Source organism: Trichoplusia ni, chromosome 4 (genome assembly GCF_003590095.1).
Source record: "Trichoplusia ni isolate ovarian cell line Hi5 chromosome 4, tn1, whole genome shotgun sequence".
In the NCBI taxonomy this organism is placed as follows: Eukaryota; Metazoa; Arthropoda; class Insecta; order Lepidoptera; family Noctuidae; genus Trichoplusia; species Trichoplusia ni.
In genome coordinates this window covers 5,868,097-5,895,983 of record NC_039481.1, presented here as the reverse complement: position 1 = coordinate 5,895,983, position 27,887 = coordinate 5,868,097, and the positions used below count along the sequence as shown (strand labels likewise).

Genomic DNA, 27,887 nt, shown 5'->3' with positions numbered 1-27,887 from the left:
TTTTTTTATTAAATATTAGGTGCATTAGATACGATAATATGTTCGCATATCGAAAACTTATATTGTCGAGGTTAGTGCCCCTGTCACTTCTACCACTACCTTCACTAACAACATTCGTCCTTCTAAAAAAAAATATTACGCATTACCTCGAATCCAGAGTAGGTTACTTAAAAGACTCGATACCAAGTTGAAGGCATTGCGTGAAAAGCAGAGTTTGACATAACAGTCAGCTGGACGTGACGCTGTCACAGCTATGTGACATTCTTGAATTTTTCGCTATAAAACCACGTACAACATAAATTCTAATTTAAAATTAGCAATGTGAACAGTAACAGGCTCATAGTAAAATCAGAAATGATAAGGCAATCTCTGAAATACAGGAAGACATTAACAGTCTTGGGCGTTCTATCTTTATGTAAGTAAAGTAGATTCTGTTTATAATTTGCAGAAATGCTTGCCGCATATTTGTGTTGTTTTTCCTTCGTCTTACGGTTTGTATACATACTGGCTTGCGGTCCTATTCATTTAAGTAGCAAGTTTATCGAGTTTACACTGTTGTTATTGGTGATTTTACGATACCCAGTACGGTATATTAATGTGGTGAAATTTGCGATATCGGTATACATGAGTTCGTGTGAAAATATTATTAATATATTTATCGTCTGCATAAACACTTCTAAATGGTTATGTTAAAATACAAATGATTTTAAATAAATTTAATATAAAAAATATATTTTTAATCCTTTCTTTTACAGTACTCTTTTTATTTTTAATTCTTTTGAAAGACAACAAAGGGAATGGAATGAACCAAAGAGTAATAGATGATGTCCAGAAATTGAACTACAGAGGTTTTAATCCACTGCCAAAGAAGGATACATTAATTTTATCAGAAATGGAAAAACAAATTGAACTCAATCCAAAAGATGATAGTACAAAACAAGAACTGTTAGAAGCTAAGTCAAGGATAGATCAGTTAGAGAAAAAGATTGCCATTTTGGAAGGAAGGGTTCCACAAAAGTATCCGGAAGTGAAATTTCTAGGGTATAAGGAGAGAAAAAGAATATTGGTAAGACAACTGTTTATTTTAACTCATAGGAACAATTTTATTTTTATTTAAAATTACAATGCACATAACATAAACTTCACAATCTCTCTACTTAGTTTCATAACTATCTTTTATTATTAATTTAAATTATTTTGTTTTTGTTAATCCTATAGCTGAAATCTTTTAGATAAACAATCTAATTATTGAAAATATCCATGATTAAAATAATAAATAAGAAATTAACTTTGTTTATCGATCTGTTACATTTTGATCACTTAACTACTAAAATAAAATTAATAATTAATTCTTATAAGAAATTACTACAATTCAAAAAGTAAAAAGCTCCATTTTGCTGAAATAACCAGAATTCATCTCGGAAAACTTTTGCTGATATTACTTTATTATAACTATTTGCTGATATCATTAAACTATAAATTCAAGTTTATAGGAATTTTACCCAGAATTTGATTCACACATGCTCAATATCAAATTAAGTAGAACCCATTTAGTTCAGTAATGTTTGTAAAAACAATATCTTATCTACATTCAAACAGCTGATAAAGGAACATTTTGTAATCTATTTGTAAGTTCAGTTGACATAACTGGTAGCCCTTTTTACATTGTACTTTGTCTTACTGATAGGACCACACTGAATGACAAGTCATTTAACCTAGTTTCTTTTGTTTAACTTGGCTAGTGTATTTTTTCGTTTTATAATGTTTGCACTTTTTGACTTGAGATTTGTGTTATAAATTGCATCTAATAGTGATTATAAACTGCATTTTAACATGTAATATAGCATTTTCCTTGGGATTTCTTAATTATTGATGGTCATCAAAATTTGCAATAGCAATGTTTTTACATAGTAATAGTTGAGGAAAACGTAAAAGTATGTCCACCAGTATTACTAACTGTTGCCCAGGTAACTGAATTAAGGAGGTCAAATAGGCACTTGCTTGATGTGAAACACCAGTACTTAGCTGAATCTGATTAGGCAGGGTGCCGACCCTAACATAGTTAGGAAAAAGCTACCATGATGAGTTCAGGAAATTGTTACCTATAATTGTTATAAAATATCTTTTAATTTAAAAAATAATGACCATTAAAAACCTATTAAGAAATGTATAACAATAAACTGAACAGCGGGTCAACCACCATGTTTTAAAGTAATGTAATTATGATTGTGATTATAAGAGCCATAACTCTCTTCCAAACCCTCAATAATATTATTTTGATGATGTAATAGTCGGGCCGCAAGTATTAAGGAATGTCTAATAAGACTGTATGTTTATAAATTGATCATAATTGCCATAATATTGCAGGTAACAGGTGGCGCAGGATTCGTAGGATCGCACTTAGTAGATGTACTTATGACACAGGGCCATGAGGTCATTGTTGTAGACAATTTCTTCACTGGCCGCAAGAGGAATGTAGAACACTGGTTCGGACATCGCAACTTTGAAATGATTCACCATGACATTGTTAACCCCCTATATGTTGAGGTAAATACTTGATACCTAAGCTAGTTATTATTATGTGTATTAGTGTTTATGTAGCCTGTTTATTTGGTAAGAATCTTAAATGCCTTGTTGCTTTTTCCAAGATATGTTTTATTAGAATTTCCTCATAGCAGCAAAATAATCTTTATTGCATATAATTAATGAATATAATGTTCTTTTATACCTATAAAATATTATGTCACATTAAATGTGTGAACTTTATTCCTTTTTCATGATCTTTTTATTACAACCTAGTTTGTATAATGATAACTTGATATTTGTTTTGTTTTATAGGCGGACGAAATTTACCACTTAGCTAGTCCTGCAAGCCCACCGCACTACATGCAAAATCCAGTAAAGACAATTAAGACTAATACTTTAGGCACAATCAATATGTTAGGTAAGTGTCAATTACAGTAACTTGGTTAGGAGAAAATAACTGACTGAAACTTGCTCTCCGAATAAATTTGTGCACTATGTACTTTAGAATAAGGTTCAAAAGTAAAATCGTAAAAATTATGTCTCAGGTCATGATTATCGTTGTACGAAGAATCTATTCTATTGTGTATTAGACCTCTACGCCAAGACCAGTTACTTGAATATGTTAACAAACGATTAACAAGTGATCAGGGTGTGCTCGTGGTAAAAACAATGATACACATAAAAAACAGGAAATACATTCTACTTATATCGATGATATAATAAAGACAAACAGAAACAGGATCGATTTACATAGAACATGTAAATGGATCTTGCATTGTTTGTCTTGGGGTCGTCTGTTTAGCTTTAAGACGTGAGCCTTATAAATCACTTGCGATTCTCAATCTACTGAAGAAGACAAGTGTAAATTGAGCTTAGGCAATATACCCAATAAGATTTAGCCTTAAAAAGTATCATTTCTGAGCGCTCCAGAACAACAAATAACTTCAAGCTAGGTATGAAAGGAAATTTAAGACGGCATCTAGTTTTAGATGATAAAATTCAATTCTTGACTAAATTGTAAGGGTTTAGTTAATTTTTGTTATCGTATTAAAATTTTCAGGTTTAGCGCGACGAGTAGGAGCTAAGATACTAATAGCGAGTACATCAGAAGTGTACGGTGATCCAATGGTGCATCCACAGCCAGAATCCTATTGGGGACACGTCAACCCTATAGGTTTGTATGATATTTTTGTGTATGTTAAGCTTTTTTTTAAAAAATGCACTTTCCCTTCGTCAGATAAGCTTGATAACCAGAACCATGCTAATTTAATTTGACAGTAAATGTTCGCTTAATAACCGAATCACAATACAATTACGATTGCAATATTATTTATCATAAGGATTTACAACTAAGATCCTATAATCTGAATTACGTAAACTACATTCATTAATCTGTGATATAATAGGTACATTTTAAACTAAAACAACACAGCTGTGTTTTAACAAGTCACGTATAACCGTTGTACAATACACATCTGTGTGAAAGAAAAACATCTATACATTATACAACATATTATTGTTTTCTTTTCATTAAAACAATTGTATCTATAACCGATGTTTATCTCTTCTATTAGCATTTCACATATGTCCTTATGTGATAATGACCTCCTATCTAGGTTGTCTGCTTGTCAGCTAGTGACCTTTCTTGAAAATGTAACAAATAAAAGAACTGATTTACATAATGTATGTCCTTGAATAATGAGAATTATGTTAGCTCAACGAATTTTTGTATACAAAAATGCACGTTTTAGCTGTCTTAAAATAATTTTGCATAATAATAGAATTAAGACGGTTGTAGGTACCAGTAGTTTAAACTGTAACTGTAAACAACAATTTTCATTAAAAACTATGCCATCGTTTAAACGTGAGATTAGGATTTCATATTACCTACAGAAAACAAAAACAAAATTTTAACCCTACTTATCAGCCTATTAAAATTTTTGAAATATATTTAAATTATGCGATTTCACAATTATAACGGCGGACATAATAATATAGCTAATGAATGAATCAAGTAAAGTAATTTTTTGCTAGTTTTGTATTCTTTATCGTTGACCTTATAGATACATCGGTCACGGTCATTATAATGTCTCGGCAAAACCAAATGTAGTCTCCCCGACGATTTCGATGAGCTAATAAGTTTTTATTTATTTGGGACTCTCATGCTCAAGAATTTATATTCTATCTAGATTCGGGTTTAATAAACCCGCATCATTTTATTACCGACATCCGCGATCTATTAATAGATTTTTCTTAACATGTATAAGCTAAGAAGGTTAATCTAGGATCAGACAGTAGGTATAGGAAAGAGAGACGCCATGTACAATCATCCTAGCCTTTTACCCAAATATGTTGGGGTCTGCTTTCAGTTTAACCGAATTCAGCTAAGTACCAGTGCTTTACAAGGAGGAGTGCCTATATGACCTCCTCAACCCAGTTACCTGGCCAACACGATACCCCTTAGTAAGACTGGTTGTCTGACTTTCTAGCTTCTGACTACCTATAACGGCTGTCAAAGATGTATGAATAACAGCCGGGACCCACAATTTAATGCGCCTAACTAATGTGTGTAACTTGTTATGACAAAGATGGTCACCCATCTACGGACCATCCTCGTCAAGCGTAGCCTAACCTGTGATCGATCCACTTATGCAGTTATAGCTTAGCCACGAGCTTCATGGAGTGCTCGCTGTTTTCTTCCACATACGCAATATTATTGTTTTAAAAGCCCGCATAAGTCCTTCAGGTTGTGTAAAAATTAAGAGTGACACATTCAAAGCATTTAAGTCCAATAATCACCTTTTCATTTCAGGACCAAGAGCGTGTTACGACGAGGGCAAGCGAGTGGCGGAGACTCTCGCCTACTCGTATGCTAAGCAGGAAAAGGTGGCGGTGAGAGTGGCGCGGATATTCAACACATACGGGCCCAGGATGCACGTATCCGACGGACGAGTTGTCTCGAACTTTATTATGCAAGCATTACAGAATTTGACCATAACCGTAAGTATTCTAAGTATGAGCGTAACTTACTCGTATGTTCTTGGCGTTATACCTAGACTTAAGTTCTACAAAACCCACTTTCTAACATTAAAATCATTTATCTTCGAATTCGAACAAATACCTCGATCACGGCTACGCAATATTCTAACAGGGCCTGGGCCATATTGCCCATATTGATTCTAAAATACGTGTGATTTTAATGAATTTACATAATACAATGTCGTCTTTGTGCATGTGAATTGAATGTTATTAGAACCCCTCGCGAAACCAGTATTAAATTCCGCAATGCAATCCGTCGTTTAAATCAAAATGATTTACTTGAAGGTACTTAGACGTCTTACGGACAAATGCATATAAATTGTAGATTCTTTATCTGTCAATGACTTTGCTTTATTTTTTGCGCTACCGTTTGATTGTTATCGTCAATATAGTTCTAAGTAAATAAATAATCACTCAATTTAATGTAAAAAATAACGTATCTATAGCCGGTAACGGTACGCGAAACATGTATTTATTCCAATAATAAGTGATCTGTACAATTATCTTTCGCAATACATCACAATTATGATAGGTCGATAGACACGTAATATACTCTATATTTTTATCGAGTAGTGACCGTTAAAAAGATCGCTGACATCATACATTGATTTTCCCAAGAAATGCCTTATCATTATTTCGACTTTCTGATTTAGCATTGACATTTAAATTCAAAGAATAATTAAAGATAAATATCATTTATGTCTGTTGCTGACTGCTATACCGAGTTCGATTCCCACCCAGGACAAAGTTTAAAAACGTGTGTTTTAGATTTTTTTAATCTATTTTTTTTGCAGGTTTATGGCAACGGGCGTCAGACCCGGTCCTTCTGTTACGTGTCCGACCTCGTGGACGGACTACTGGGCCTCATGGCCTCTAGCTACACGTTACCTGTTAACCTCGGGAACCCCGTAGAAAATACTATACAAGGTAAATCTTAAAAGAATATTAAAACTTTAATTACATAATCTGTTGCTTCGACGTTTTTTTTATGCTACAGGTAAAAAAAGGAGGATATTATTTAAATCCGACACTGTTTTTATAATCTACTAGCTTTTGCTTACGGTTTTCACCATTAAACGTTATAGTAGTGTTTCGTTTGTCTAAAAATATGTCGAATTAACTCCCTTTTTAGAGTGTTCAAACTTGCAATATAAAGGGATTATAAGGATATGCTGTTTACTTTCAGAATTCGCCATGATTATCAAGAATCTAGTCCCGGGCTGCCGGAGCATGGTGGCGACGGGCGCGGCCGTCGAGGACGACCCGCAGCGGCGCCGCCCCGACATCACAGTCGCCAGAGATAACTTGCATTGGGAACCTAAGGTACAGCTTGCTTGATCAGTACGAAACTGTTGACTGCACGGATAGTCGAGTGGTTGAGGTCACCACGCCAAACCCACTAGTGTCGCGTGTTTGATCCCCGCGTAAGACAAGCATTCATGTGGTCTTCGAATGCTTGTTCTTAGTGTCAATGTCTGTTCTTGTAGTGTCTTTGTGGACGTGATTTGTTTGTGAAGCCCCGCTACACAAGGATATTCAATTCCTTAATACGGGAGTCGTTTAAAAAAACAGATACTAAAGGCGAAAGATTATCTGCAACGATGCAAATGGTTCCCTTTCGTGTTGAGTCCCAATCTGCGCATCGTATCTTTTCACAGGCCTCCGGGCGTACCCCCGTACAAGCTCCTAGACAGCTGTGGCACAGAATGGCCTGTCATTTCTTTCCTCAGTTTAATAGCCGATATCGACTTGAATAATGCATGTTTAAGAAGCTTGCGATAACTTACCCTTTTTCATTCATACTTGTGTTTAAATTCAGTTAGTGCTAGCTTAAACCAAATCACGAATTTAATATCGTTTTTAGGTTTCATTACAAGAGGGTCTACAAAGGACCATTGACTACTTCAAAGAGGAGTTATCACGGACCACATTCTACAATAATCAAACATATATGGATATGAAAAGTCATCATTGAAAGTGCGAATCTATTTACATGTGATATTGGTGCCTGTGCGTGGAGAATTGTATAAATGTCAATATGAAATCGTGTTTGTTAAATTAAGTATTCACTTTTTGTTATAGACGCATTGATTGTATGGTTACCCTTAAATGACGAAAATGTGTTGTATACCTATCTTATTTATATTCAATTGTTTAAATAAAAATGCACATTGCCCATGATGTATGAAAATTTCGTTTTATTTTTAGTAGCAAAGTAATATGAAATTGACTAGATCTCTAAAATAAGACTAGTTAAAATTTATTTTCTCTGTAAAACTTCAAAACTATTACATTATTTTACACATATAAAAAAATATGTACAGTCGTGAGCAATTTGTAGACATTGATTTGAAATCATTGGTAGTATGGAGCTGCTATCAATTTCTTAATCCTATCAATTTCTTAATTTAGGCTTTTAGCCACACTATCTTCAATAACTGGGCCCCGATTCTGCTATTTTACAATGGCGGATGAGAAATTATTCCTATTCTCTTAAGTATTTTGCCAATGCAATTATTGGAAGATAATTGTATTGACCTTGAGTATACCGTCCCGTACTGAATTTACGTAATTGTGTAGAAAAATGCTAAAGAAAATACGAAAATTATCATTTTAAGCCAAATTTCATTCATTCATCGTCCGTTGTAAATAGCAGAATTCGGGCCCTGTGCATATAGCTGTACCTGTATAACTAGTAGATCGGCCATGAGTGAGAAGAATATCATAGGATACTCGTATGTTAGAGCGAGATAGAAAGGCGAGAACGGTACTGTACTGTATTCTATTCTTTATAAATATTTAATTGCTTATCTATAATATAAATTAACTCTCACAACCAGTGTTATATGCATTATGTTTAGTGGCCATTAAATACCTTTTGATAGCATTTAAAATATTTTTTTTAGTTATTACTATAGATAGCAGCCGGGTAGTAGGATAGCAGCCCTAAGCATGAACAGAACAATTATTTTCTCAACATATTATACTTAAGTAGTAATTCTTCATTAATTTTTGTAAAAATACCACTTGTTAAAAAATATAATTTCATTATGAGAAAAACTAAAGTAAAACATAAATAATTAAAAAATATATTGCCGTTTTAAACTTTAAATGACTTTTTGACCACCAACTTTGAATATACAGCACTATCTGTTTTTAACTTAATTAAGCATAATTGTCACAACTTTCCAAAAAAACGTTTCTTAATTCATTTCCTCTTATGAACTAACATTCCGCGAATGTAAAATACTGATAACATGAATAAGAGTGTAAAAAAATGAACACATAATGGAATTGAGAATAATGTTATAATTAAACAAGCTTATTATTATCAATATCAAGGTTACAGCACATACTAGGCGAAACATCCCATTTATAGAAATAAGCTTTCATCAAAGAAATTTCAGTCTCACAGAGTTTGTTTCCATGTGTGTGGACTAATGTTTTATAAAGTTGGAACATGTCCCTTGGGGCTTGCTTGTGTCGTACCAGCATGTTTGTTGCGCAACCTCTTGACTTCCATTCCGTGTCAAATCTGACGTCATGGACTCTGTTTATGCCGTCTAATGACGCCGTCCACACGCCCATAGAGACATCTTCAGCTTTGTAATGTCTGGAATATGATGTAAATTGATTATGGAATTGTTACATGCTATATCAAATATATTTGTATAAACTGAAGTTTGCCACAGTATTGAATATTGGAAGCTGAGTTGTCTTCATCTCCATTTACTTTTTCAGCATTTAATACTTTCTAAAAACCTTGTGGTATTGTACAAAACTGTTTAAATAAAGTCTTACCCCAATAAATCAGCATTTCTAGCAATAAAGTCGACAATGCTGCGCGATATGACGTAACCGCCGCCCATGGCATAGGGTAAGTATTTGTCACACAGGAACCAAGACTTTTCTTGCCATTTTCCATTTAAGAAAACATGTGCTCGGCCATTGAAGTAACCCCAGTAAAGACCTTTGTATGATGGCAGGTCTTTCTGAAAGTTTCATACTTCAATTATTTGACTGCACGGTTAGCAGAGTGGTTAAGGTCATCATGCCAAGCCCAGAGAGCGCGACGTATCGCGGGTTCGATCCCCGCATAGGACCAGCGTTCGTGTGATTCACTAATGCTTATTCTGAGCCTGGGTGTCTTTATGAATGTGAATCAAACCCCTGCAACGCAAGGATTAATTTCTTTAGTGCGGGTGGCGTTAAAAAAAAGTATATTTTGTTTCCTGCAACATTCCACACAAGTAAAAAATATTTTGGGAATTCTAAAAAATGATAATAAAGCAGAGTTAACCTCTTTCTGAGACTGCTGTAGACCATTACATATTATGTAAGAAACATTCTCTAAAGAAACCCAGGTTAATTTAATGCAGATGAATTGAAATATAAATTAGTCATACTATAAGAAGTGATTCATAGTTACCTTATAGGTTACATATTTATTTAGTTCATGAGCATTCATTTCTGGAGCAAAAGCTTCGAGATCTTTTATTATTAGGTCAACTCTCACAAAGGAGTCATCATCACATTTTATTAGATATTTAAGGTTTTTTAAGTAACTGCTTAACCATTTCAAGGAGTGCAGCATTTTCGTTGCTAGGTTAATATAACTGTCCTCAAAACCGTCAAGTAATAGCAGATCATTACTTCTCTTATTTTCCATGTCCAACCTCATTAGCTTTGTTTCACTAAGTCCTCGAGTCCCAATTACAAAATAAAACTTGATAAATTCTGGCATCACATTTTGCTCAGTCCAAGTATGACTCCACTTGTACAACTTCTCACCATTCTCAATAAAAATGTTAGTTGCTAATTTCATCCATGTGGCTCTTATAGCATCCCGCTTGACTTCATTATCAGGGCCACTTAGGATTAGTACAGCATATTCAATTCTGTTCAGTGAGCTTTGAGCATCACTTAATTCTTTGGCAGCTAAAGCATCAGCGCATTCGAGCCTTAGAAAACTCAGAGTGAATAAACAACCAAGGTAAAAGAAAAATATACCGCCGAGAATCATAATTTGATATCTTCTCATAAAAGATACAAACATTTTAATGATATCTAAAGGATATATCGATGTTTCATGGTAAAATTCAATTTAACTCCATGGAAACGACTTAAACCAAAAAGTGTAAAAAATTATAAGAAATTATTTGTCCTTCATAATCCTAGACGTATTCATTTATGATATATGAATATAAAAGCAAAGCCATTTACTGTATAATAAAGTAACGGCACGTAGCACAGGAGACAACAATTACAATAATAATAAATATCAAAAGATTAAATTTATCCTAAACCGTCAATGTCAACTGTCAAGGTACCGATGTCATAGAACATAAATAAAATGCGCATTTACCTGCCTACTAAGGAATTTTTAGGTGCTGCACTAGAAAACAGAGAATTATAACTTATAACTACGTTAATAATTACAGAATAGATTTTTATTGATAATTTAATTAAACGGCCATAATTGTGCTGATAATAATAATATACGTAAGTTTTGACACTTAAGGCGTAGCCTCATGAGGCCTCACGGAGTTGCTTGTCGCTCTTTCCTAGCGACAAATGATCACGTGACCCCATTTTAAGTTTACCGCGTCTCGAAAAGTTGCTTATATTGCTGTTTTTTTTTCGATATTTCGATTTAGTTATTTCCGGAAATTGATTTAGAGACCATTACAACACCACTTTTGTATCAACTTGTCTCGTCGCTAACTCTCGACCTTTTTTCTTTTCGCTTCTCTATTCTATAAAGTGTATTAATTACCTAAGATGTTTTCCCAGCGACAAAGCTCAAAAATTCGTCACTGCAAACGAGCGACGAGCGACTGCAAAGGCCGTAGCACAACATTTTCAGCTTTGTCGCTGCCTTTCCTGCGATCATATTTTGTTTTTCGAGACGCGGGAAATTTAAAATGGGGTCACGTGATCATATTTGTCGCTGCGAACGAGCGCCGAGCGACTCATGACTCATGATAACTCTATCTGAACTGTTTTATAGTTTGTCCATAAAAGATGTCACCGGATTTATCACACAGGATTTGTAAACACTACTTATGTTATTTTTTATAAATTTAATTAGGATAACCAATTTCAAGAAATCATTACACAATTTGGTGCTTTTCAGCCGGTTTCTCGTAGTTTTATAATGTAGGTTTATAATTTTAAATTTAAGACAGTCGAGAATATCGTAGTTGACTGTCAGTGTCTTCCGTCAAACTGATATTTCACTTTCAACATTGACAATTTGATTGTCACACTCGTATTCGTTCACTACAATTTTATCAGTAAAAAATTAGCGGTGGTCGCGGAAGGACTGATTATCAAGATCAAATATTAATAAAATTGTACGTGCTGTGTTCAAAAGTGTTTCGGTTACTTATTTCTGCTCTTTAAAAGTTATTTTGATGAATATCCGCACAACATTGCCCAAGTACCTAGTTACCAGTGCCTTACAATCAAATTTTCCACGAGCGGGTTGAATGAAAAAAAATATTACCTGCTCTAGGTATACAATAAATAATAAGTAGGTAGTGCACATTTTTGTTTAGTTTGAATTTCGTGTCGGAGTGCGTGAGCGGAGTGCCGGTACACAGGTCATGTGTTTGCACGTCCTATAAGGTTACAAAACCATACCGACCGCCGGAGTCAACCGTAAGTATTTATAGCTTTCCATGAACTACATTGCACATATAGGAAATAAAACTGAATTATAAAGACGAATTATTTATCTTACGGATTTTTTTCATATTTTTTTTTCTAATTATATTGTTATATTTAGAATCCAAATGAATATTTAATTGCAGATATTAGGTACATTAATTTTGCGACTTTTTCGTAGGTAGGTAAATCATGGAGTCAGTAAATAAAAAAGGACGCCCTCCACATCCTAGGGCCAAGGCAGGTCCCTTATCAGCCCTTACATTCACGTGAGTATTTAATATTAACTTATTACTATATTTAAAATATTTTTAAATCTACCTGCATTTTTAAATGATGTATAAAATAAAGTTTAAGAACAAATTTATCTTTAATTAGCATCTATATTTAAAAATATATACATGTTTTAGATGGACCCTGCCAATTTTTTGGAGTGGTATCAAAAGAGAAATGGAAGAGCAAGACCTTTATGAGCCTCTTGTAGAACATTCTTCTGGTAAGTTCCTTTAACTATTTCTACTTTATCATTTAAGTTAATATACTGCCTCTTCTGAATGTAGAAAGGCCTTTTCCTATATTTAAGTATTTGTAAAAAAGTTGCAGATATTATTATTTATGCACATGGTGAGTGTTATCAAACACCATTATTATCACCATAGTAAAATATAACAGCAATCTATGGTAATGTGTGATAGCTAATCAACTGTGCAATCAAGATACATTAAAATAATAATGTAAATGAAGGTAGAAAAAATACCTGCACCAAAAAAATTTTATATACACTTCTAACAGTATTTCGTTAAAGTTTGTAAACCTACTATTAAAAGCTAGTTAAAATCTAGAAAATAAAATTCTAATAAAGAAAATCCCGTACTCATATGAAAATCATTGAAATAGAATGAATTTCGTTTATAACGCAAAGAGTTTATAGAGAATATTCGTCATCCACGATGTTGTATCCTTCGCATTTTGCATATTGTGCAATCTAGATACAATAATATTATTTGTTTTCACGTTCTTCTAGAACTACTAGAAAGAAGATAAACAGTTTTTTAATAGTATCTCCGAAAAATACGTACGTATTTCGCAGCTACGTACCTACGCGTAAGCAACCTTGATTTGCCGCGTCTGTTCCAAGCTAAGCGGCTTTCTGACTTAAAAAGTGAACAATGTGCTAATGGGGAATTTGTATACGTATGAAAAGTAATAATTATTTAGTCTGTAGGTAGTAAGAAGATTCTTTTTCTAAATAACAATAGCTTTGAATTAGTGTCTCAAAATGCCGTCAGTAACTAATGCCAGAATGCCTTTGACCGAATAAAGCATATAATTGGTTAGTAACGAAGTCAGAATCATCTACTTAAATTCGTTGTACCAATCTAATTAATTTTTTTACCTACGAAATGCATAGGAGGTCACTATCATACAAAGGAAAAACGATATTCAATTCCTCCATTATCGTATTTATTTTTCGACTAAAAAGTCGAAAGTAAGACAAAAATCAACACGTGACACAAAACGGCAATAGAAACATAAAAACATCAGTTTTAGTTCCGAGATTCATAACTACATGTAAAATACAGAATGAGCTCGTGAGAAAATACTCAATTCAGTAATATGGCTTCCATTTTTACCTTTTGGGTACGTCCTACCTAAGGTTCCTTACTTTAAGTAGCACGTACAATGGTTTATTGTTTCGTAAAATACTAGCCCGTGAATACAATACATACGGCCGAAGACATGCGATTTTGTAGAAAATAGTGCCCCACGTGATATTGTCTACAAAAGTCTGTTCTACCCACATTGATTGTCACAATTTCTACTTCACCTCTAATACCTACTGGATAATTCTATGAAATTGCGAGATTCGCAAGTCATCATAAGTAGGTAGTCAATATTGACAAATGTAAACAGCGAGATTGTTGATTCGGCTGTGGTATCTAGGCTACAACTTTACGTTATCCTAGAATATTATGCAAAATATACTTCTGAGAAGGCAACGCTAGTCAGATTGTTTAATTGATGACCTAGCTTAATTGTGTGCAACCTTGCTAAGATATCATGCTGAGATACCTATTGTATTGTACATTTTACTTAAACAAGTACCGGATATACTTCGCGTCAGCTGAATATAAAAACAAATACATACTTTGTCTAATTAGACTAGTTTATTTCTCTGTCAACATTGAATCTTAATGGCTATGCTGATTAAGATTTCCATAGCAAAAAAATAAAAATAAAAAAAAATCAGAGCCAACGAATCATAGTAGGTACCTGTATAATCTGAACACTAATGCTTAAATACCGGCCGCCTGGCCCGATTACGTAGTTTCAAGTTCAATGTCCAATTAACTCGTTTTCAATTTGTTTATTCTATAAATCATAATAACTCTTATCTGTCCCTCTAGCTAAGGACTTTTCTATTACCGTTTGCGTCAAAAAAAAACACTAAATTTATGGAAATGACATTTCGGTTTAGATCTGTCATTTCCGTACATCTAAGCGATTTCTGTCACCGCTAGCGACTATCGAAATGTCACTACTAAGGGGGCTAAATACAAAAGTATTGCGCATTCGTATTTACGCAAGAATTATGTGTCATTAAACCTTAGATAAAGAACATCGGGTATTTGCACTCATAAGACAATCAATTTTTTTAAAGCTTAACTTAATCTCGTGCTATTTGCATGTTTACATTTTAGCTTACAATGTTATACTAACCTACCGTAAATGTACGTTCCATTTGTTGTCTTTAGAGTTGTATTACTCTGATGAAACTACATTAAAACAAAAGAAATTAGCCGTATTTTTTCTTATTGTTCTTGTGGCTTCCAACCCTCGCTTTGCTCCTTTCATTAAAAATTTAGCGTAAAAAGTCTGGAAACAAGTTTTATAATATCAATTCAAGGTTTAAATCAATATCAAAATCCCGAAATACACAAGTTCTCTAACGCAAATAAAATACCCGCATGATAATTCAGTTTAAATAAAAGCTAGAAGTAAAGTTTGTTTCATATTAAATATCGTTAGGTAATAGGTAAACCACTTTAATATTGTCTATAGAGTTGTAACGAATAATGTTTTATTTATGAAACTTGCTTTATTCAAACATAAATAATTTTCTCCTAAGTTAGCATAATCTCAAAGTACTTACTAGACGCAATTATGGTTTCATTACGTGTCGCAATTCCTGGGCAGCAGATATACACTGTTGCAAGAACCTACTCTTCACGAATATTAAATTTCTAGCAATAAACTCGGGTATTCGACGAACTTTGTAAAAAAAAAACTTTTATTACTTGTTCACGTTCAGAATTGTTTTTATTAGGGTTCTGTGCCAAAAGGGTAGAAAAACCTTATAACTGAGGCTACGCTGTCTGTCCGTCTGCCTGTCCGTCCGTCACTGCCCTAGTCCCTCCGTATCTTAAGAACCGTGATAGCTAGACAGCTGAATCAGACGATTTTTTGACAATTACAAAAAATAAGGCTAACCCACAATTATCACGGTCATACATTTGTTGGTAGGTATAATAAATAAATTTGTAGGTACCCCCACAAATTAAAAGTGTGTGTGATCGGGTTTCTTTGTAGTAAGTAATATGTATCTCAAAATAAAAGTTACTCCTTTTAGGCCTGATTTTTCAATCGCCAGATAACTTTTATCTGAGGAATAAATATGGCCGTTTGACATATTTTCTATACAAAAGCTGTCAAAACGTCAAACATATTCGTCGAATAAAAATTATCTGGTGATTGAAAAATCGGCCCTTACTCTTATACTGCGGTTGTTAAACTTACGAGTAGATTCGCTCAGAACATGTACATGCCATCTTTTAGTTCATAAATAATTGGCTGTATAATGTATTAGTGTGACAAAAAATCAACTTTGTATGGAATTGAACTTGGAACTTGTGGGTCGTACTACATAGTTCAGTTAGGACAATTTATTCAAAGTCCACTATGAATAATGTAAGACTATTACGAAGCGGATGAATACGCGCAAAGTACTTGTTTACTTAGGTCCTACTTCCACTTCTAAAAGTATACTATAACGTATGTGGGAGCGTGATAGCGCATTACATGGAGTGAGCTACGTCTCCCTTACACGAGTTGATGTTAGGTCAGGTCAGCTGTGATGTCGCAAAATAAACGTTGATTGCTTATCGACACTGCGATCTACAAGACTTTGAACGTGATGATTAAGCTATTTATTGCGGAGTCTATAAGCCTTTATACAATTACCAGTAATGAATACAAAAGGCGAGATCGTCTCACAGTTACTGTAGATAAAACTATTTCTGAGAAAGAAATCAATGTCCGTTTTTTCGTTGTTATTGAGAGTTTACTCTTGTGAGGCAAAATATCATGAAAATACCAAGTCGATGTTATAGATAATAGGCTGCAATTAGTCACATAATAGATTATTTTATTGCGTTTTATGTATTACACCGTTCTTTTAAACTGAGATATTATCAAACTTTTATTCTTAAAACTATTTCCAATTAATTTAGACAGTTATTTGATAAAAAACATGAACTTCTAATGTGGATCATCAAGATTTTTATATGCGCGTTTCTAAGATCTGTGTATGGCTATTGTCACCTAACTATATACTACTTTACATTGTGGAGCGAAATATAGTATTGAGTAAACTAATTGTATTGTATTTCCAGGACCACTAGGGGACAAATTCGCGCGGCTGTGGGAAGACGAGGTCCGGCGTGCAGGAGCCAAACGCAAGCCTAGTCTCTTACGTGTGATATTACGAGCGTACGCCGCGAGGTGTATGCTTTACGGATTCGTACTGCTCTTCATGGAGTGTGGGATAAGGTGAGGCAATGTTATTTAAAAGTATACACAAATATCCCTTGATAAATTTATTTTTCGTCAAACAAAAATTCCGTAGTGTCTGGCGAAACTCAGAGCAGAATGAACTAACATAGGACAGAAGATAAGTGTTCGTCGATAACAATTAATCCAAAAATAGTTTTGGCTAGCGCCTATGAGACTCTTAAAAAAATCTATTTTGTAAAATTTGACACAAGGTTAAAATTAAAAAGTTCGGAAGTATCCTACGATATCAATCTCGTTTACCACTCCATTTTAAGTCAATAATTCATATACAAATCATGGTTGAAAGGAATATACATGTGCAGTTATATGATTAAGACTATCTATTATTACAGTTTTGATCAAAAGTTATCGATTTTCCCAGTGCTTCAAAAGACCCGTTAGTTAAAGGCCGTGCTCATTTGATTAGATAAGGATGATGAACAATTTCCAAATTATTGATTAAAAATAAGTTAAAATACAGATTCAGGTATTAGGCCTTTGAATTTTAACGCTAAGTCACGATTTTTATACTCATGACATCTTTTTTAAACATTTTAATCACGATAAAATATCAACATTTTCTGTAATAACTAATAAGTATGATTTAATCTTCCAAATACGCTCTAAGCGCTTAACATTAAGCCAAATACAAAATACGTTTGTAGAGTGTAGAATTGCGACATATTAAGTAAAAATCTCGTGATATTAAAGTCAAAACAATTTATCGATTTGTTTGCATTTAAAGTTGATTGACTCTTATTATTTAATTGTTTTGGTGCATATTAGTAATAGTCTGAGATAATTGAGGTGAAAATAAATGATAAAAGATCATTGACATCGTAATAAAGTAAACTTCATTGAATATAACTCCTCAACGCATTTAGAATGTTAATATATGCGGTTATAACTATGTAGTAAGTATTTTTTGGGAGCCTCAACTACGGCCGTATGCTGAATGCTAAATATTTAGTCATGCAACATTTGACACACACATATGCCATGCCACATCCATACATACATACGTCAAACCATATGGACTGCTTATAAATCAGAAGCATTAAAGATTTTGAATTGTTGTGTTTTTTAAACCTTTAAATATAAATTTTTGCAATAAAAGGACAGTAGGGTCTCTAATTAGGGCATTAGAGTGAATACAATTTAGATTTTAGTCTATCCTATTATAAAAGACGTTATTAATAAAGTATTCGTTCTTGAAAAGAAAAATATTTTTATTATATGGCGGCGGCATTACCGTTAGTTAGCTAGATAAGCCGAGCCCACTACTTTAGGATGCCACTATGTCACGTCGAGTCGCTTATGAAAAAATCTTAATAAACGACCTTCGGTTTTAAATGCTTACGTCATCGTTACACGTTGTTCAGTAACGTCAAAGAATACTAACAATAGGTATTTCCGCATGTGTCATCCCTAATAAATAAATTTCTACTGCTTTAGAAATTAACACATGCTCGAAGGTCTTTACTGATAATTTTTCGACAGGGTTTTCCATTTTTCCACAAAAGTAATTTCACGAGTACCCACCTACATGTGGTGTAGTTATTGCTTCGTAACCATATTTTTTATTGAGAATGTTTATGTATGTATGTCATCGCGTCTAAAACCCATTTCGTCATATAAAATACGTGATAGTTCTCTAGAATAACGAAGAAGTCAATTTAGATTCAATTCTGAATAACTGCCTTGTTTGTATGTATCCTATATTTCATAACGATATTATTTATGTCGCAATGATTTCTGGAAATACAGCAGTTATGTGAAAACTAGATTTAAATATAAAGAAAATTGTATATTAAGTCCCTCAGCTAATAAAAAATATTACATGTCGTATTTTTGCCTTTTTCCGAACAACAAAAATTTACAAAGATAATCTGCATTAAAGTTTAGGAGAGGGGCTTGATAGTAACGATTTGTAATATCACACAGTCCTTAGTTCCATTCAAAGTTATTTGATCAATTTCTGTTAACATTAAATTCAAAGTCTAACACTGGAAAAAAAGGCATCATTCCGATTAGACGCTCTACTGTCTTCCTAGAAAATTCTCACTTATAAGATGGAAATACAAACTTCTTACGATAGAGTACACAATAACAGGATGGATTTATATCAATTAAATAGTAATCGTAACACTTTTGTTTTAATAACAAGTATAGAAACGCAAAACAAGCTCATGTGAACCGCCGACGAATGATTCTCGGAATTTACTTGTCGGGGATGGATGCCACTATTATTAAAGTAAACGTCTTATACAAATTACTCACAAGTAATATGTTTGTGTATACGTACTAGCTAAACGTCGCTTTATACAGCGATTTTTGAACACTTTGGTAACTTCTTTTCTACGTAATAAATATATTTCCTCAACCGAATTAATTGCTTTGTTTGGAAGCTTTACCTCCGGTTTAAAAACTGCTGGTTTACCCAAAAAATAAGAGATTCATCTCTTTTCAAGCGCTGTAAAAAGCTGAATCCTGAATCATGAAAGATGAATCCTATTATATTTGGCTAAAATTTTGGAAAATTGCAAGTAGTATAAGCACTTAACCTAATTTTGATGTCTCACACGTCCTCTACCAAGGAGGTAAAATATCATTTGGGATTTACTCAAAGTATTAAATATGTTTTTGCAGAAAAGGCCATCGAGCTTTTTAGGCAGACCAAACTCATTTTTAGTATTGGGCATGTATCTTTTTTAATCTGGTCTCGGCATGGTGGCACAAAATGAGTTCATTGTATTTCCTTACCTGACATTTAGCAGTAACATAATAGCCTCACCTTTTGAAATCGGGATGAAACTTAGTCTAAAACCGGTTTCACTTCAAGCCAACAGGTTTTTGCAATCTCTCTTAGACTTCACGCTTCAACCTTGTGGTAATTCCCTTATCCATCCTTTGTTGTGTTTCGCATATGTGAGATAGAATTATTCTTACTATCTGTCAATACTCCAAAGTAGATGCCAACATAAATTCAGACTTACGAAGTTTAACAGTAATAGAATGGAGATCCCTATTTTACGGCAGCATCGGTTTCCATATCATAAGCTTGACTTGCCATAGGTATATAAGTAAGGTTCCTAGTTAAAACTCTTTCTTTCCTTTATAAACAAACCTTTACAGTCTTAAACTAAACAACCATGCGAAGCCTTATAAGGTTAAAATATGGGTCTCCGGACTTTTTCCGGTCACAATGCATATAATGAGTTGTATTCCTTGAGTGTTTGTAAGATTTCTGCTCGAGATTAATTTATTTTCAATTACTTACCGAAAGTATATTCGTTTAGGAAAATAACATTTAAATTTTATATGTTACTGTAAATGTCAAAGCGCCAAAGTATATTAAACGACACTGTATATAATTATATGTGTAAGTACATCGTTGTCAGTAAACACTAATCATGGCATCCTTGGTTCTCGTCACTATGGCGTCAGCATCAACAAACGTCATTCAGTCACCATTCATTTAAAATATGGGTACATTTACACCACTTTACTGTGCTCGTACCTTCGTAAATAATTGTAATGAATACAAGAGTTACAACTTTAAAAAAATAATTCTCGTGACTTGTTGCATGATGCCAAAAATATATTCGTCCCACATAAGTGGTTAAGAGTTACTTAGTATACCTTCTGCATCCAAATAAATAAAGTGAAAATACGAGGTTCTATTCAATATTACAAAACATGGGCTTTATGAAATCACGTCGTTCATCGAGTTGTCACTTTCTTACATTGAGCTGATGATTTACAGCTATTAGACTTCTGACTTATCTAGCACCGCACTGTACGACTGTACGGGCCCGCAGACTAGCCCCCCTAACTGGTTTAGTTTTTTGATATTGATTCCAATTTAATTCGTTTCTCGATTCGGCCGATATAATCAGCGTTCTTCCAATAAGAATGTACTGTACACTGTGCGAATAGTAGTAGTATCGGGTTCAAGAGTACCAGGTCTATATCAGTGTGATTTGACGAAACAAGGAACTTGATTCTATCGGGAGTAAGCCTAATGAACATAAGTTTCTCACCGTGAGACAGGTAAACAGAGCCATTCACTATTCATGCAAAGAAAATGTAAGGTGAGCCGCCAAGAAAGTATGTCGTGAATCGATCTGAAATCCTAACGTAGTGGAGGCATACGGAAGTACACACTACACACTTACACAGTCGATATCATGTTGCTATGCATCGTCTGAGCTATAACTGCGTGTAACGTCTATCGATACCAAGGTTACATTTTGCTCCTTATGCAAACATACCGCTTGGCATTTGGGCAAAAAACGTTGAGTATAAATTTACTATGTCTAAATTTACTTTAGTACCTAATTAGTAGAACACGATTAATTATACAACAGAACAAAACCTACTAAGTGTCAACCTACTTTCATCTATTTTTTTTACTAATTTCTAATTACTTATAAGAAAAAAAGCACTTATCAATTAATTCTAAGTACGAAATTTTCCGCAAATTACTTTCGTGTCAAGATTATGTCATACAAGAAAACACTGGACACGAGTTCTTCCGAGGACGGCCATTTAATAATTAATTAGCGAGCTATTACTTTGCCGGTAATGCGTACACATGTTAGCACGAAGTGACATAATGATAAGGTTAATGTTTACCTGCTTTGATCCTTCGGCGTAAGCTGATAACTGTTCCCAGGGTCAAGTGACCTTAAAATGGATTGGATAGCGGTCAAAATTATTAAATATATAATAGCCGGATAAATCTCTGCTGCTGTTATAATTGCTGCAATTTAGTCTAAGTTTAGTTGAGTATGAGCTTCTCAATCAAGATTTTCAAGCACGTCTACCTAATATTTGTAATATGTACACTTTGCACCGTTTACTTCTTGCGAAGTTTAATAGAGTTCACGGGTAAACAAACTCATTGACAAAAATTTTGAACTTCATCTTGCATTTTACTTAAATGCCTGTAGTTCTTTGAAAATAAATTAAAGGTAGAGAGATATATGAGATTCGTGTGGATAATAAGGTTTTATAGATTAAAAAATATGCTGTAGTCCCAAATGCTATCATAACGGTTCTTACTACTGAAATTGCTTGTCTACATATCCTAGCATTGTAAATAACAATGTCCATATAATTGATGGTCATAAAACATAAGGAACTTAGTGACAGAATTGACGCCCACACAACACGTGTAAATCGATTGCTCGCGTTCAAATTGATCGATATATATAGTTGGCCAAATTAATTGTAACAATTATCGGGTCATGCACTGTTCGGTAGTATTCCTCTAATACATTTGATTCATCTAATCGTTTGAGCACTTACTTATAGTTATATAGACCTGTGCTTATCCCCTTTGTAATCTGCATCGTCCTCAAACATGACATGGGACCTTGATAGAATCCATTTCGGCCTCTTTTTATCGTAATTTTACGCTTATCACGAGCGTGCAGAAAATGTTTATCAAACTAATGCTAATTATTACCTACAAATTCTACCGGTTGACGAATACGAACCCATTGTACGGCATAAAACTGACTTTAAACGCTTAAGTTTAAGATTTCTTGAAAAAGAACGCCCTGACGTCATATAAGAGTTCATAATTTTGTAATTTTGTCCATATTAATCTTTCTCGTTGTCAAAAACTACATTAAAATTATGTAAAGTAATGCAAATGTGTAAGTTGACGACATAGGTAATAATTTATTTATGTCGTTTTAGATTTTTTATAGATGTAGCATAATAATTCGTTATGCATTAACATACTTGCCATTTATCGAACAACTGTAAATTGTATAATAATATTGCTAAAAGAACTATTTATCCATCGACCTATATTACGTCCGTGTATATCGTTCTCACTGTACGAGATCTATTTTAACAGCTTTGTTTGTTTTCGAAGCCCGACATTTCCTTCAAAGCGTGCGCTGAAAACAGGCTACTGGCAAACAGAATAGCCTTCATACGTCACGAGTGTTTGCTCGTGACCTTGGCTGTATGCATTGTCGCCGGTGTTATCTAACAAGCGAGAGGCAGAACACGACGAAAGACGCGATCCAAACAGGTCAATAATCCTTCGACCGTTAGCGAACCACACGTCATATGACGATGAACTTGAAATTATTGTTTTGACTTGCACATTTAATTGGTATTTTATGAAATATATCGTAATATTGTGGCATAGGAATTTACTGATAGTAAAATGTTAAATAAGGTCTTTGCCATGTGTATGACGGTCTATTTTTATCTATATTTAGTCTGTTTTGTCGTGTTAACGTAGTTACTATTTGGTAGCACATAAGTATGAATCGATTTATAAATAGCTGAAGATTTCCACTACTACGTCCGCGTCTCGCCGTCGTAACATAAAGTCCGCGACACTTGCCAATTCCCATTGATCGTTATGTAAATTATTCCGTCTTAATCATCGATCGATAATAACCTTTCCACGGCGATAAAGTAACGTGCACCTAATTTCGCAATGACTCTATGTATTTAATTCAGTCATTCATCCGTATATAATGGATACAATAGCGGTAGTTCAATGTTCCCTTGAATCCTGAGGCTTTAGATTACCACAACAATTGCTATGGTAACCCATAATTATGGTATTCGGTAATAACATGCGTTAGGCAGGCAAGTCGCCAATTTCGATGTCATTTCATTGATTTATTAGCTCGATTCTATTCGTTTGTTCTGACATGCTACTTTCAGACTAATCTTAATTTGAATAAGGAATATTATTGTATAATCGTTCGTCAACCGTTTTAAAAACATCACCGTTTTTTTTCTTCTTTCTAATAAATGCATAGCGCCTTATGAGTTGTATACTTTGTGCTTGTTGTGTACTATTAAATAGTAGGTATAAATACACAGGTGTGTGCAGTTGGATAAGTGCATTAATTATAACGATAATTGCGGGTCGGAATCGTAACGAATCTGATATGAATGTAACAATATCATTTGCACTAAACATTTATTACTGCACACTCAAAAGTCAGCACCCGCGCCGCTATAGCGATATAGAACCGTTAACAATTAACGCAAACTGTAAATTGTTTTAATAATTACAATAACATATTATGGAAATAAATATTTCTTTGTAAACTTCGCTTCTGTCAAGGTAATCGAACAATAAATATACGACATATTTATGAAGAAATAAGTATTAAGAGTAACCTTATTTTAAATGTTGTGTTTGATTCATAATTAAATGAAACACGCCGACCAGCCTTATCTCTTGTAACCGAACATCAAAAGCTAACATTACAAGGCGTCAATTGTATCCACAAGCCTTGTCGCCTTCCTGTGTACTTCGCACCAGTCGACTTATTGTCATATTGTAGAGACCACATCAATACTTTATCAATAGTCCTTATCACAAAGCCATAAGGCTGATATTCCTAATTCGTTCTGCTAACATGCTGTCGACCTTATTAGTGTTTGTGACTAATGCGAGACGTAACGCGAAACGTTCCTGTCGTTTATCAGTATTGTTCTGCGGTTTGTGTTTGTATGAATGTTCATCCCGTTTTACACATAAATTCATGATAATGAAATGCGTAGGAACTCTATCTAATTATGGTATTTTAAGAAGCCTGTTATTTTTCAAAGTAACCTACATCGTAAACATAAACAAATACTATTGTATCGGTAGCTGAAAATTTGTTATTCGACGTTTTTTTTTTTAAGTTAATGATTTCGCTCGGTCAATCCGCCGATAAGATGATACCTAGGTGACCGTATTATATCATCCAAAATCAATCAAAGCACTCTAAAAACACAACACAACAAACACAGTCCACTTTTTGGGTATTCGTTGTCTTAACCTCATTTGTTTATTTGCATGTCAAGAGTCCTTACAAATTACCCATTTATGCCATAGAAAAGGTCGTAACATAATTTGTTGGAGGAAAACATATACTTGTTACTTCAATATTCTTTATTTCTTTATTTGTAACTATCTATTTTCGTCGGTTCAAGGTTTACTTAATACATTTGCCCCATGATGTCAGTATTTCTTAAGACGACTTTCCGTCTAGCCATTTACAGCGCTTCCAGATGTTTTCGGATACGATCCGTTTAAGCCAGGTCTTGTGTAATAGATGCGTCAAGGACTTTTAGCCTTAATACATGAGTCCCAGTGGGAGATAGGATTGTGTTTTCTAATAGGTTTAATCTTCGTTTCTATAGCAAAGATATATTATTCATATATATATATATTTCATGTATTTTAATTTTCAGTATAGAAAATCCACCTATAGTCATCTATAGGTGGATAGATTATTGTGGTAGATTTTCTGAAACATTATGTGTTATTAATCGCATGTTTGATTGTGGAATTAGGAGGCATTTTTCAGGGCCATCTCGTCCTAAAAAACGTAGATTAGTTCTATTATTATTATAAGCCCATTTTGAGGAGGAAGAAAAAGAGGCCAATGTTCACTGGTCACCAAATCTCCTCTTTTATTTTTTCCATTTTAGTTAAAAAATCCCTATTCTTTACGTAGGAGTCAAGCTCTTTACGCCATCTACAGTATGGTCTTGTAGTTGGGTAAATGTCTCTAGAATCTAATTTAAGTTTAAGTTTCTGAAATATTCTTGCTCTAATTAACTCGTTTAGCATTATTATCATCTCGATCTCGTCAACGCTTTTTTCTGGCTTGCAATAACAAGATAAGTGTTATTAATAAATAAAATACATTAGCATATTTAGACTCGAAAATCTACAACCTTTAAAGGCAAAGGTGACACTTCTGATCATGTTATCTAAAAGAGACAAAAATAAAGAACGTCATCGTCCTCAATTTTATTTTAATTACCTTGCAAATTGACAAGCAAAACAAAGAGTGCTTATAAATAGCTAATTTCTTTGACAAAGACGGAAAATATGCGGACATTTACTTTAAAATAATTCAAAGAATGTTTATTTTAACACAAATTACTTGACGATTGCTATAAGAATATTGTCATACTTATATTGTGTCTTATTATCATAACAGATAATTCATCCTGTTATGACTTGTTACTCAATAGTTTACAAATAGTAATCACTTTATCACAATCTTAGTTGATAAGTTATCGTTCATAAGTGTGACAATTGGAGTAATCTGTGCTGATATCGCCTGATTTCATGCCCAGACAAGCGCTAGACGTAATAAGGGGTATCGCTGTTTTGTTTATTTACAAACTTTAATGAGATTACGAAGATACCCAACACTTCGTCAAAACAGTAATATACTTAAACTAATTTTTGGGCCGATAATGAATGAATAACTCACCCATCAACGGTTTTCTCCTTTTATTGAATGTAAAAGTAAAATCAGCAACAGTAACCATTACATATTGATTATTTCTTCGACTTAATAAAACCAGTTATATTTTTTACACGAAATGACGTGTGTTAATTAATGAAATCAATAACCGATAGTCGTGCATATAATTTATAATTATTAACCACAAATGTCGCGGCTTCAGCTTTGCACCTCACTACCCAAATGACGTTATGTATTCAATATTTGACATAATTACCTTACATATAAATAGGAAGATAAGAGCCATTCACTGGGAAAATACTAGTTTTAATACATCCTCATCATCATCGTTCTAGACTTTTTCCCAAATATGTTAAGATCAGCTGCAACCAGATGTGGTTAAGTACCAGTGGCCTCAAGGAGTGACTGCCTATCTGGCATCCACTCAGTTACCTGGACAACACGGAAATACTCGTTTTGATATAGATGGTTACCCATCTACGGACCGACCATATCAAGTGTAGCTTGACCTGAGATCGATTAACTTGTGCATTTGTAGTTTAGACACGAGCTTCTTTTGAGTTCCGAACTAGTTTTGACTGCAATAGGTCCATAACTTACATAAGTTCCTCATTCCCTTCCCGATCCTGTAATGTTTCCTATGTTCCCTAGAATCCAACAGCCACGTATGTTGGGCTCGTTCATCGGCTACTTCGGGCAGTCGATGCAAGAAAACATGCACTTACGGCTGCTGGCTCTGCACGACCAGGTGGACAGTGCTTTAAATACCACAGAAAAGTGAGCCCTTGTTGAGCTCTCGTAGATTTAGATAGCAATTTAATTCGTAGCTCATATTATGTTGGTTAATCCTATCCTAATTGGTTAGCATATTTGTCTGTGATGAGCCCTTTCGGAGATGAAATTGGAGTATAAACAAATTATGTTACAACTCAGCTCGGTAAAGGTGAATTATGGTATACAGATGAATATGTTAAACATTTTGATCGTAAAGTGTTATACATTTTGGAAACTCAACGATTTAAAATTAGGAATATGTTCTAGTATGTAGAATACTTAAGCAGCAACACTCCTCCAAGAACCCATTGAATGCGTGCTGTTCTGTAAATATTTAGATGAAATTATTAGGAAGTAGTAATAGTTGTTTATCAGAACATTCTAGTCTAGTCTCAACCGTCATTATTGACTCGATGCTAATAACCTTCATCTGATTTCTTATCTCGTATTTATACATCGCATATCTTGATTAGTTTATCTTTTAAAGCATCATTATTAAATTATATTATAGTTTAGAATAACAGGTTAAGTTTATGATTACCTACCTTAAAGCATGGAATAAATATTGCAAACAGAAAATCATTTTTTGAAAAGAAAACCATTAACTTTACAACCATGGATTGCGTTTATAAATCTTGCCTGGTAGTTAAATTCTCATTTTTTTAACATTGCATGCATTCCGTGACTTCTATCAGTCCCCCGTTTGTTTCATTACTTATGCATGCAAAGATTGCCATCTAGTACAAATAAAATTGTCTCCAAAAGTCTTGAATTGAAAAGTCG

General features: G+C 33.8%; 3 protein-coding genes across 4 annotated transcripts in view; 2 read left to right on the top strand and 1 right to left on the bottom strand.

The window, feature by feature from the left end:
* The first annotated feature begins 237 nt into the window (after positions 1–237).
* On the top strand, positions 238–7,756 carry LOC113493566 (UDP-glucuronic acid decarboxylase 1). Its single transcript, XM_026871606.1, has 9 exons — positions 238–415; positions 756–1,066; positions 2,368–2,547; positions 2,839–2,944; positions 3,587–3,700; positions 5,339–5,526; positions 6,360–6,492; positions 6,752–6,888; positions 7,430–7,756. Exons 1-9 carry the CDS (start codon positions 355–357, stop codon positions 7,538–7,540), a joined length of 1,341 nt encoding a protein of 446 aa, XP_026727407.1. The 5' UTR covers positions 238–354; the 3' UTR covers positions 7,541–7,756.
* Positions 7,757–8,854: 1,098 nt separating this feature from the next.
* On the bottom strand, positions 8,855–10,874 carry LOC113493565 (beta-1,3-galactosyltransferase 6). The gene is made up of 3 exons (XM_026871605.1): positions 9,995–10,874; positions 9,367–9,557; positions 8,855–9,178 (listed from the first exon to the last, which is right to left on the bottom strand). The coding sequence occupies exons 1-3, from the start codon at positions 10,619–10,621 to the stop codon at positions 8,878–8,880; spliced, it is 1,119 nt and encodes a 372-aa protein (XP_026727406.1). The 5' UTR covers positions 10,622–10,874; the 3' UTR covers positions 8,855–8,877.
* A 939-nt stretch (positions 10,875–11,813) lies between these two features.
* The window catches only part of LOC113493562 (multidrug resistance-associated protein 4-like), a 33,016-nt gene continuing 16,942 nt past the window's right edge, over positions 11,814–27,887 (top strand). Inside the window, exons 1-4 of one of the 2 annotated variants that reach the window (XM_026871602.1) lie at positions 11,814–12,228; positions 12,420–12,503; positions 12,645–12,730; positions 16,908–17,064. In XM_026871602.1, the coding sequence (XP_026727403.1) occupies positions 12,427–12,503; positions 12,645–12,730; positions 16,908–17,064 (320 nt within the window). In that variant the 5' untranslated portion in view covers positions 11,814–12,228; positions 12,420–12,426. Of the gene's footprint in view, positions 12,229–12,415; positions 12,504–12,644; positions 12,731–16,907; positions 17,065–27,887 lie in introns of both variants that reach the window. The other variant, XM_026871600.1, reaches the window with a different exon arrangement.